Source organism: Heloderma suspectum, chromosome 6 (assembly GCF_057233095.1).
Source record: "Heloderma suspectum isolate Gila_16-S chromosome 6, 16-S_ref, whole genome shotgun sequence".
Lineage (NCBI taxonomy): Eukaryota > Metazoa > Chordata > Lepidosauria > Squamata > Helodermatidae > Heloderma > Heloderma suspectum.
In genome coordinates, this window is record NC_139463.1 from 90,579,586 (window position 1) to 90,592,094 (window position 12,509).

The 12,509-nt window shown below is 43.8% G+C and overlaps 1 protein-coding gene across 1 annotated transcript; it reads right to left on the reverse strand.

Moving 5' to 3' along the window:
- Window positions 1-4,269: 4,269 nt before the first annotated feature.
- On the reverse strand, window positions 4,270-7,684 carry LOC146341791 (vomeronasal type-2 receptor 26-like). The gene is made up of 3 exons (XM_084808410.1): window positions 7,607-7,684; window positions 5,570-5,696; window positions 4,270-5,162 (listed from the first exon to the last, which is right to left on the reverse strand). The coding sequence occupies exons 1-3, from the start codon at window positions 7,682-7,684 to the stop codon at window positions 4,270-4,272; spliced, it is 1,098 nt and encodes a 365-aa protein (XP_084664536.1).
- Between the last annotated feature and the right edge of the window lie 4,825 nt (window positions 7,685-12,509).

A 12,509-nucleotide genomic window follows, 5' to 3' on the forward strand; every position in this document is an offset into this window, starting at 1 on the left:
CTTTTTGATTCCCCGTTTTAGCCTACGTAAATATTTACATAGGCTAAAATGGGAAATCAAAAAGGGACGCAAATAGCGCCCACTATGCTATTTCTGTTCCCCTTGATTTTCGCCATCATAGTGTACGTAAATATTTATGTAGATTAAGAGGGCAAAAATAAGGAATGCAACCGGCGGCAGCCGTAGCCGCCGCCACTTGCATACGAGGTTTTTTGTTTTTGTTTTTACCCAGAGCCCTCCGCGGCCAGAAATCTGGCTGCGGATGGCTCTGGCCTGGGCCTGGCCGACTGCTCCGCGGAGCCACAGCGGAGCACAGCTGGCCAGTCGAGGATTCCGAGGGGGAGGAATGGAGCGCCTCCCCCCCACCGTGAAGCCGATCTGCAAAACGGTAAGTGACTTTCGTTCATCCCTAACTGTACCATGGGCAGGAGGGTAGGTGGTGGACTGACCAATTATTGAAGGAGGGGAGGTGAAACTTCCCCTTAAATAGCCATATCCCCAGCCCGTCGCAGCCATTTTGCAACAAAGAAGAAACACATCACCCAAAAGAAGGACAAAAGAGGTCAAAAGAGGACCAAGAAGAACAAAAGAGTATAGTGGAATGTCAATTGTTATGTACTGATGCACATTTATAAATAATTGGTACAATCTAAATAGAAATGCTGTAAACCTCACCGCAATGTAGGGATGGACGAAAGTCACTTACCTGATCCCGAAGCTTGCTTCGTGGTGGCAGGGAGGCGCTCCGTCCCTCCCCCTGAAACTCTGCGTGGGGGGGAGGCGCCCCGTCCCTCCCCACTGAAATTCTGGCCGGGGGGAGGCGCCCCATCCCTCCCCACCGAAATTCTGGCCAGGGGGGAGCGCCCCATCTCTCTGGCCGCGAAACCTCTTCTCCTGCCGGGATGCAAATGGCGGCAGCCATAGCCGCCGCCATTTCCGTCCCTGGCCTGCAGTCAGCCGTGATAGGCTATGTAAATGTTCACATAGCCTATCATGGCTGACTTTGGGGGGAAAAAAAAGTGCGTACGCAAATGGCGGCGCCCATGGGCGCCGCCATTTGTGTTCCTTATTTTGGCACGGGTAGTCTACATAAATATTTACGTAGACTACGGTGAAAATAAGGGCAATGCAAATAGTTTTGCCCTTATTTTTGCCGTAGTCTACGTACATAATTACGTAGACTACCCATGCCAAAATAAGGAAGGCAAATGACAGCGCCTATGGGCGCCGCCATTTGCATACATGCTTTTTTTTTCAAAGTCAGCCATGATAGGCTACGTAAACATTTATGTAGCCTATCACGGTGTTTTTGGGAAATCTAGCTGTGATAGGCTTAGTAAATCTTCACGTAGCCTATCACGTTTGTTGTTTGTTTGTTTTTTTACTTGGAAATGGTGGCGGTGGCAGCCGGTCGGAAGACCGGCCGCTGCCGCAGCCGCTGCACCGCCACCGCACCGCCGCCGGGAGCCGCCGCCACCAGGGACATTCACTCAAGGTAAGTCCCATCCCGTGAGTGGCGGGGGGGTGGCGGACCGTTTCTCCACCAATTTCAGGGGGCCGAATGTGTTGGCATTTGGCCTCCTGGAGTTTCGTGGAGAAATTCTCTGACATCCCTACTGCAATGTGAAATTCTGTGACCAGGCGAGACATACCTGAACAGGTTTTTCAGTCTGCTGTCCAGGTGCCAAGTGGTTATGGACAGCAGTTCTTATGGTTCTGTATTTTTACACCAGAACTGGACAGGATAGCTGTTCAAATAGAGCACACTTTTAAACAGAGAATGGTCCTCTAGTAGCCTTTGAAATAGAGGACTGCCAGGTGCAAAGATGTCACCCACCTGCCTATGTGTTTGCTGAGCATGCACATGGAACACAATTCTAATTAATCCTAACACTGCCAGGTATGTTTCAACTGGAAAGAATAGGTGGCTGCAGTGAGGCTGCTGCACCTGTAGAATTTATGACTGGACATTCACATTTGTTGCTATCATTAGGGTTGTATGAAATAAGTGATTGGGGAAGCTTCTGCACCTGTTAAAATTCTGCATGGACACATTTCCTCATACCCCATCTCAAAGACCAAAGTGAAATATAAGTCCATGGAGCCTAATGTTCTCATTAACCAAGCATAATAATAGCCAAGACTATATACAGTTTCATCTTCTTATCTAGGGTTGGATGCATATTTGGTCATACTTACAGTAGACCCATTGAAATCCAAGGGGGTGACTGATACATAGATTTTTAATGGCTCAGCTAGGTATGATCCAAAACATATTATTTGCCTTAATTTACAATTTCCACACTTTTTTGGATCCTTAATGGAAACTCTACATGACGTTAGGGATGTACGAAAGTCACTTACCTTTTGCGGATTATGTTGATGGTGGGGGGGGAGGTGCTCTGGCCCTCTCCCCGGAATCCTGGCTGGCCGGCTGTGCTCCGCAGGGATTCTGCGGAGCCACCGGCCGGCTCTGCCAGCAGCCAGACATCCGGCCACTGGCAAGCAGGGATGCAAATGGCGGCGGCCATAGCCACCGCCGTTTGCATCCCTGCAGTCAGCCATGATAGGCTACGTTAATGTTTATGTAGCCTATCACAGCTGACTTAGAAAAACCAACAACAACGCACGTACAAAAATTTGCGTTCCCCTTATTTTTGCCGTCTTAGTCTATGTAAATCTTGATGTAGACTAAGATGTGCCAAAATAAGGAACACAAATGGTGGCGGCCGTGGCCGCCGCCATTTGCACACGCGCGTTGTTGTTGTTTTTTAAGTCAGCCGTGATAGACTACGTAAACATTTACGTAGCCTATCACATTTTTTAAAAAAAACCTAGCCATGATAGGCTACATAAATCTTTATGTAGCACTATCACGTTTTTTTTTTTAACTGGAAATGGTGGCGGCGGCAGCCAGTCGGAAGACCAGCCGCCGCCACCGCCGCTGCCAAACCGCCGCCAAACCGCCGCCGGAGCTGCCACAGGAGCCGCTGCCACCAGGAAGATCTGCCCCAGGTAAGTCTTGTCCTGGGGGGGGCGGGGGGCAGGCCGTTCCACCACCGATTTCGGGGGGCCGAATGCGCTGGCATTCAGCCTCCCTGAGATCCGTGGCGGAATTCTCTGACATCCCAACATGACATATGTCATATTAAACAGAAGGATTTTAAAAAATATATATTATTAGAGAACAGACTTATGGAAGAGTTTATGGAAGCTATATGAATGTTGAGAATAATGACAATTTAATTATACATACCTTAAAATAAAGAAGCTTCCCCCCTTTTATACAAATTGAGGATGTTTACTTTAGTTATTACTATCACCCTTCAAAGAACTTGGGGAAAATCCACCCTTTATCCACTACTTAGTTTGATTCAGATGGTACTTAAAGAAGGGGTGGATGGGTAACTTAAAGTGAAATAGACTTATACAACCAATCTGTTCGTTGATATGTGATTATCAAAAGGGAGCGAAGGAGACCCAGTTTCCCCATCCAGCCCAACATAGGATTGAATCCAGACTTTGTCATGTTTAGGGTAGATCGACAAGGAATAATGGGAATTACATTAGTCATGACTAGCCCCATTGCTTTCAATGAGGAACCATAATAAATCTAGATCCAACCCATACTCACTAACAGAAAAGCATCTAAATGAGGGACAGGGAAACTTCAGCATGGGACTTACCTTATCAAACCCATGGGGCTTACACATATGGCCCAACAGCTTCTTCCTCTGGGCAAGCTCCCTCTGCTTGGCCAGAGAATAGAAGGCAAAGCTCTTCTCTACATTTAGCAGCTCATCAGAGATAAATGCTCTCTCCTGCTTAGCACTGAAAAAGGCTTTTGCCTCTGGCTTTGCCCACTACTGGAATGCAACTTCCAGACCATCTCCAAAATGGAATATGCCCTTTGGGCTAAAAAAGGGGTCCCCAGTCCTGCTCTAGTCTTCCATGTTAAACTATGTTATGTCATTTATGTGCTTCTTTCATCATGAGATAGAAATGAAAAATCATACTATTCCACAAGACTCAATATACCAAGATAGATAGATAGATAGATAGATAGATAGATAGATGATAGATAGATAGATAGATAGATAGATAGATAGATAGATATTTAGAGGAAATATTTCATTGAATGCTAACTGAGGCCTGGACTGGAGGAATTCTGAGTGAATCAGTAAATAAGCTTTCTTAGGTTTCCTTCCAAATAACCATTACTATTTAATAAAAAAGATATCACCAAAAATCAGTACATTCTTACTAATTTCACTTGATTAGCTTGTCCTTGCTGTTCAACCAAGGCCTCAGGATAATTATATAGCATTTGGGGAAAAAGATACAGCCCAGCAAACCAGCACTGGAGGTCAAGATAGAGAAGATCTCCACAGCCACCATATATTTTCCTTTTGTGCTCAGGTAAGCTGGAACAAAAGACACCCAAACACTGCAGAACAGCAACATGCTGAAAGTGATGAATTTGGCTTCATTGAAACTGTCAGGTAATTTTCTGGCTAGAAAAGCCAGAGTAAAGCTGACAAGAGCCAAGAGTCCCAGATACCCCAGAACCCAATAAAACATTGTGACAGAACCTTCATTGCATTCCAATATGATTTCTCCAGCCAGAGAGTGCATGTCAAAGTCTGGGAATGGAGGAGCAGTAGAGAGCCATATAGCACAAATACTGGCTTGAACACAGGAGCATCCAAGAAGAATGGAGTTGGCCAACTTTTTCCCCACCCATTTCCTCATCTTGGACCCAGGCTTGGTGGCTGTGAATGCAAGAACCACAGTGATTGTTTTTGCCAATACACAAGAAACAGCCACTGCAAAGATGATGCCAAAAGAAGTTTGACGTAAATAGCAGGTGACTTTCTGAGGCTGGCCAATGAATAGCAAGGAGCAGAGGAAGCAGAGAAGTAGAGAAATGAGCAGAGAGTAAGTGAGGCCCCGATTGTTAGCTTTGACAATGGGAGTATTACGGTTCTTGATGAAGACCCCAAGCACCAACACTGTAATAAGAGATGGAAGCAAGACCAAAAAAGTCAAGGTGATCCCTAAAGCTTCAGTGAGAGAGAGGAAGACTAGTATCTTGGGAATGCACTGATCTCGGTTCTTGTTGGCATACCACTCATCTGGGCATTTTAAGCAGTCGTCCATGTCTGAAAAACAGCACAGAATCATTCATTTCCCATCTATCTATCATGGGAGAAGGGGTTGAAGGAAGGGAATGGAGACATAGAGGAGGGCATTATGGCATTGGGCTCATCCCTGCTTTCCCATAGGTACATATCAAGCTGCCTTATGCTGAGTCACATCATTGGTCCGTGAATCCCAGCACTGTCAACAATAATGGTTAGTGGCTCTCCAGGTTTTCAGGGAGGACGTTTCCTTCTCTACCTGGAGATGCCAAGCTTTGAACTGGGGATTTTCTGCATGCAAAGCATGTGCTTTACCAGAGAGCTATCCATCCCTATTTCATGGGCCATCCCCCATGCCCCCTCTCCTTGCATGTTGGTAATTATGGGGTGGGAGAAGAGAATGACTGAATAGAGCTTATGCTGCCTACCTTTCTGGCCTGATATCTTCCCATCTGGACATGGAGTGCAATCATAGCAACAAAATGGCTCCCCCTCCTTCATTGTTCTGCTGTAACCTGGTTGGCATTTGTCATTACACAGGGCAATGGGCAGCACCTATCCATGAAAAGCATTGAAGGTATATACTCCCTCAGTCTTAACCCCCAAAATAAATACATGGTGCTCTATGCAACAAACACCAAGATTCCTTTTTAGGAGGGTTGTTGAGGTGGAACGACCAAATGGAAGAAATTGTTACCTGGGTCACAGAGAAATTAATCTTTGGACAAAAGTCCAGTGCTCCTGAATACCTTGGAACTGGAGAATGAAGGAGCAGCTTCAAACAGCAAAAGTTAATTTCTGAAGTAATACATGTCTGTATTTAGCTGATATTTCTCCAATAATCTTTTGTGTGGTATGTCCAAGAGAACTGTTATGAGTGAAGGCTTAGTACATTTGGAGAGGCCATCTGCCACCCAGAGACAATGTGTGAAGAAAAGATCTTGTTAGGTGGAAAACAGCAGAAATTCTAATATGGAAGGCTTGGTACATGGAGCTGTTTTAAGTAGGCAAGGCAGAAAAAAATGACCTACCAACTGAAACTACCTAAGGCAAAGGCAAAGTACCAGATGTTGGGATGTCAGAGAATTTTGCCACGAATCTCGGGGAGGCCGAATGCCAGTGCATTCGGCCCCCCGAAATTGGTGGCAAAACAGTCTGCCCCCCCACCCCCCCGGGACGGAATTACCTTGGGTGAATCCTCCTGGCAGCAGTGGCTCTGGCGGCAGTTTGGCGGCAGTTCGGCAGCGGCGGCTGCGGCAGCCGGTCTTCTGACCAGCTGCCGCCGCCGCCATTTCCAATTAAAAAAAAACCCCAAAAAACGTAATAGGCTACGTAAAGATTTACGTAGCCTATCACGGCTAGATTTTTAAAAAATACCGTGATAGGCTACGTAAATGTTTACGTAGCCTATAATGGCTGAGTGAAAAAAACAAACAAACCGCGTGTACGCAAATGGCCGTGCCCATGGGCGCCGCCATTCGCGTTCCTTATTTTGGCATGTCTAGTCTACGTAAACATTTACGTAGACTACGGCGAAAATAAGGGGAACGCAAATAGCGTAGCGTCTATGCTATTTGTGTTCCCCTTATTTTTGCAGTAGTCTACGTAAATGTTTACGTAGACTAGACATGCCAAAATAAGGAACGCAAATGGCGGCGCCCATGGGCGCCGCCATTTGCGTACGCGTGGTGTTTTTTTTTTTTCAACTCAGCCGTGATAGGCTACATAAACATTTACGTAGCCTATCACGGCTGACTGCAGGGACGCAAACGGCGGTGGCTACAGCCGCCGCCATTTGCAGACCCGGACGGCCAGGATTCATGGCGGGAGGGATGGGGCGCCTCCCCCCCAGCCAGAATTTCAGGGGGAGGGACGGAGTGCCTCCCTCCCACTGCGAATCAAATTTCGTAAAAGGTAAGTGACTTTCGTACATCCCTAAGATGTTTAGAAAATATGGCATGATTTTATTGCATTTACAAATTAAAGACATCCGTAGCAATATTTGACAAGGCTTTTCCTCAAAGTATGGAAAAGAAACTAATTGTTTATTATTATGAAGAATGATGGATAAAGCTCAAAACCGCCAAGGGATTCCACCTATGTTTTTGTCTGTAAAGTAAAGGAAAAATATATTATTTTTTTTACCCTCTATCAGTTACCAGATTTAAGTCTAATGAATTATTTGTTCATCTTTGTATATGGAAAAATAATATTGTTAAAATGAAAGAAACAGAAAAAAAATCTTATTTTTGTTGGTTGCTTTTGTTAAGTTAGCAGATTGTACTTAGAGGTTCTAGGCCTGGTTATGTTTTATACTAAGATAGAGTTTACATTAATTCATAAGAAGCAGTGGTTGTGTTTAGTGGAGGGCAGAGAACACTGATGAATCTCTTTTACGGCGGTGCCCAAGGGAACTGACGTGGTGCTACTGAATGGGTTTCCTTCAGCATGTTTGCAGATCCTACCTGATTGAACCTGTTGTGCCATGTGATGGCCTCATCATTAATGCTGAATGCTCTGCCCAGAAAAGCCTTCAGATCCATCTTTCCTACTTTCACTTTCAAAAAAGATTGGTTTGGAAAAGTAACCCAGTTTATAATATCAAATCCATCTGATAATTCACCATTCTCATCAAGAGACACCAGATCTCCAACAGTGTTGTTAAATGAGATGCTCCTCAGGAAAGGGTGAAGCTGCAATGAAACAGGCAAACACAGATTTTTACTCCTGTCAATTCATCAGTTGATGTCAATTAAAATTATAGGCTCAGGGGGGTTGATCTGGATTGGGGCAACCTTAAAAGGTTAAGCCCCCTACCCCCGCACTAGGTTCCTAATCCATATTGTGGCCCCTGAACTTACTTCAGAGTACGAAAAAAAGTTGAGCATTCCTTGGCCCTCAGATATATTTGATCAAATAATAATTTAAATACCACTGATCTAACATCAAAATTAATTGGGAAGCATTTTTCTAGTTGTAATTATTGCATGCCAGAGGGAATCTATATGTGTGTAATGCTCAAATTATTCCAGTGATAATACTGCTTTTTCAAAAAATAATGGCTTAATGGAAGTGCAGAGGCCCTTTCGAGGGCACCATTCCTCGCAGAGGCCAATTTGTCAGGCATGCATGACAGGGTTTTCTCCCTAAATTATAGTATGTGCTACTGCAAGAACAATTCAGCTAATACTTTTGCTTTTATAAAGCCATAACAACAACAAAATACGGTATCAGTGAAAATGGAGATCCCTTTTGAGGGTGCCATTGCCCACAGAGGCACATTTGCTGGGCATGAGTAAACGGGCATTCTGCTTTGTTGTCTCAAAATGATGGGATGTGTTCCCTCAAGAAAAATGGTAATGAAAGTACTTTGAGATACTGTTAGGGGCAGGGATTACTTTGGACCCATTGGTAGCTTTGTTAGGCAGGGATAAATAAAATATATATTTCTTAAAAACACACACACAAAAATAATTGGAGACAACACAATCTCCAAATGTTAAAGAAAGGCTAAGGAAGATTTGGCACAGGGTGCCAATGGTTAAGCTTAGGAATGGTTGAAAATTTATTTGAGTTCACAGTGTAATGTAAGATTTCCCAGTTGTCACCTCCTGGAATTGAGCATGGACATGAACATAATTTGCCACTGGAAATCTGTACATTTCAGAAGTTATGATGCATTTCCCCAAAAGAAAGAGAAGTGTTCAAAAACAGATAGCACATATGAAAGAAGATGTTAAAACGTGCACTTAAAAAAATGAGATGAGAAATACATATGGATTTCTGTGTGGAAATCAAATAGTCATTTGCAGAAGTGAGACAGAGCAAGGCTAGCATTGGAAAATGCAGAGCTCAATATGCAGTAGCACAGCTTCTTTCTTAAGGCTGTAGTTGTTTTTTGTGTCGCCACAGCCTCTACAGTTGGAAGTACCAGCAGCCTGGCCATCATTTTGCATCTTCCACAATGCCTTGGGCATAGTATTTCAGGGCATTGCTGGGCAGAAAATGAAGGTTGATTTAAACAAACAAACAAACAAACAAACAAACTATGGTAAGTATCCAGAGGAAATTCTGCAAAATGGCCTTCATTTTCTAGGAAGGGTGGTGAGAAAGAGAAAGTTCTCATTCTCTCCACCCCTCCATGCAATTCACATTATGTGAGGATGAAAGCATTGGCCTTCCCTGCTCCAGCTTGTCCCCATCAGCAGCCCCAAGGCTCTCCACACATTGGATGGTGGAGTATCTGAACTTGGGATTTATGAAACCCATGTGGTTTAGAAGCCTGGAAGATAAGGCTTCTCATTCATGCAACAGAGCAGACATAACTAGAACATGCTCTGTGTTGCAATGGATGAATGTATGGGGGAGAGGCCACAAGGACATAACGGAACATGTTCCCCTCACACAATACTGATGGTAGGGTTGGGGAGAGGAGAATGATTGAATTGGGCTAAAGTCGGTAAAGATTCATCACATTTCAACTAAATTTTCAGGGTGTAGGTACTGATATGGGAAATAGTGGCATCAGCCATCCATCCTGCAGGGGACAAAAAAAATGCTGAAGCAATATTTGATGGCATCGGCAACACACCTCTAAGGGGTCTGTATGAAGAGGACTGTGTAGGAAGAGGATACTTTGATTTGAGATTTGATTTGATTTAGAGGTGCCTTCAGCTGGTTGGAAAGATATAGTATCTGAACATAGAAGATATATAAAAACTAAGGAATGTTGTATGCAGATTTGGTGGGGAGGTGTTCATGTATGCCCTGAATCAATTTTTATCATACATTAGGCCAGAATACCAAAGAGAGGTAATTTGCAAGTAAAATAACACCTGCCAAGGTTGCAGATTTGGAGGCATCAGTCTCGTTTTCTTAACCATTGCTCCAAACTTGGTCTTGGATGAGAACATCTTAGGTAAAACATGTGCTATGGCTTGGACTGCATTGTAGATACTGTAGCTTTGGCCAGTCATGCTTGTTTCAAAAAAAGTTGCAGGGAGGCTCCTCAAGTCCTCTTGACCAGTGCATTTCTCATTACCCTCCATGTCCTCACTAGAATCAGAATATAAGCAGCTGAATGCACTTTCCCAGAAGATCCTGAGAAAATCATCCCCTTTTAGTGAATCAGGATGTAAACTTTGAAGAAATGTTGGAAACCCTGGTACTTCTTTTGAGTGAACTGCAAAAGACAAGGCACCATGGAAGAGTTGGATATCAAAACCCTTGTGTGTTGTCTCTGTTGAGAAATCCCACTGGGCTGTCATAATCCATACTTTAGCTACAGAAGTCTCACTTGTATCTTCTGCTAGTGCATAAAAATATATCAACAATGTCAAACCTGCTGTAGTCTGAGGCTCTGTATTTACTACATACACATTGACGTTGAAGTTGACGAGTGAAATAGCCTTGACTTTCATGTATTCATAAGATTGTAATAACTCCATAGTTTGAAACAGGGCTGGGATTTTTTCATTCAGTGCTGTACAAATTCTATGTTGGGAAAACATTGCCATCAAGGTCTGTATAAACCTTTCTCCATTGTCATCATCTGCCGCAACAATCCCGACCCATGTCCAATGGAAATGCAGGAGCAGCTGGATAATCCCTTCATACTGATATGCTTCATTAGGGACCATCCGGTAGAAGGAAGGGAGATGGCTTTTAATATGCATCATTGGAGCAAACACACAATTCGCAATCTAAGCAGAAAGAAAACAATAAAAGGAAAGGAGATACAATTGAAGGGATAAGCAGGTACACTGATGGGAGTATATCATTTCTGGGGAAAATGCAGCTAATTAAATGCAATTAATGCAAATATTTCAAGGCCTAACAAAAAAGGTTCTGCTAATGTTAGGGTTGAGCTAGGGGATAAACTGAAAAGCAGCAAGAAGAATCAAATGTTTACTAGCAGCAAGTTATGTAGTAAAGAGTTTGAAGTTTCCAGCAGTTTAGAGTTAGCACACTGGAAGAATGAAAATGAGGGGTTGGCAAATATCCTCTCAATGACTTTTAAAGATGGCTCAACTGGGCACAAAGGAAGTAGAGTAAAGGCATGATTAAAAGAACAAAAAGCCACACCAGCTAGTGGTCAGGAGGGCTTTCCAAACCCACAGATTGAAGAAACAACAAACGCTACCTGAGGGGCCTATTTTCCAGTGAGACCAATGGTAATTTTGCAAACACTGGGAACTTGGCTAACACAAGAAACATGCCAACGTAGATGGAACTGCTAGGCTTAAGATGTTTGGGGGCAGTGGTTTTGGAGATCCCAACCACTAGTGAGAATGCTCAACTTCATAAAATTTCCAAATTTGGCATGAAGAATAGGGAATAGCAAAATCTTTGAACATAAATTGCAGTGCACCCTTCTTTTGGGGTCCTGAATACAATCCAAACTTCTAGGAGGCATATCAGGTCTGGATACGAACATTTGGGAAAACATGTGCTATGGCTTGGAAGGCAGTGTAGATGCTGTAGCTTTGGCCTCGCATCCCCGTTTCAAAAACAGTTGCAGGGAGGCTTCTGAGTGGGGTTCACTAGCTAATGCTTGAAGCAAAATTGTAAACTTCACTTCTGCTTTCTGTTATGTGAATGAGTGAGTGTGTGATTTTTTTTCTTACAATAAACAAAGATTTTGAGCTAAACTAAGCTTGATATATGGTGCTCTATTATTTTAATCCAAGGGCAGATCTCAAATTCCGAATGCAATTCATAATGGTTGAGCAGGGTTTGTAGGGATCAGTCTCTGAGAGATCTTAATTTCGAAATAGAGTATGTCCTCACTAAATTGGAGACCCTAATTTAAAGTCCTAAGCAACAAATCATAGAATGTTCTACGAAAATGTAGTGATTTATCTAGGGATGGTGGAGAATTTCTCCACGAATCTCGGGGAGGCCGAATGCCAATGCATTCGGCCCCTCAAAATTGTTGGTGAAATTCTCCGCCTCCCCCCCATCCCGGGATGGGACTTACCTCCCTCGAATGTCCCTCTTGGCGGCGGGTCCCGGCGGGAATTCGGGGGCATTTCGTCAGGGGCGGGGGCGGTGGCCAGTCTTCCGACCAGCTGCCGCCGCTGCCGCCATTAAATAATAAAGTAATAAAAAAAACACACCCGTGATAGGCTATGTAATTATTAACGTAGCCTATCACGGCTAGATTTCCAAAGTCAGCCATGATAGGCTACGTAAATTGTTACGTAGCCTATCACGGGTGACTTTGGAAAAAAAAAGTGCGTACTCAAATGGCGGCACCCATGGGCGCCGCCATTTGCGTTCCTTATTTGGTCCCAATAGTTTACGTAAAGATTTACGTAGACTACGGAGAAAATAAGGGCAACACAAATAGCGTTGCCCTTATTTTCG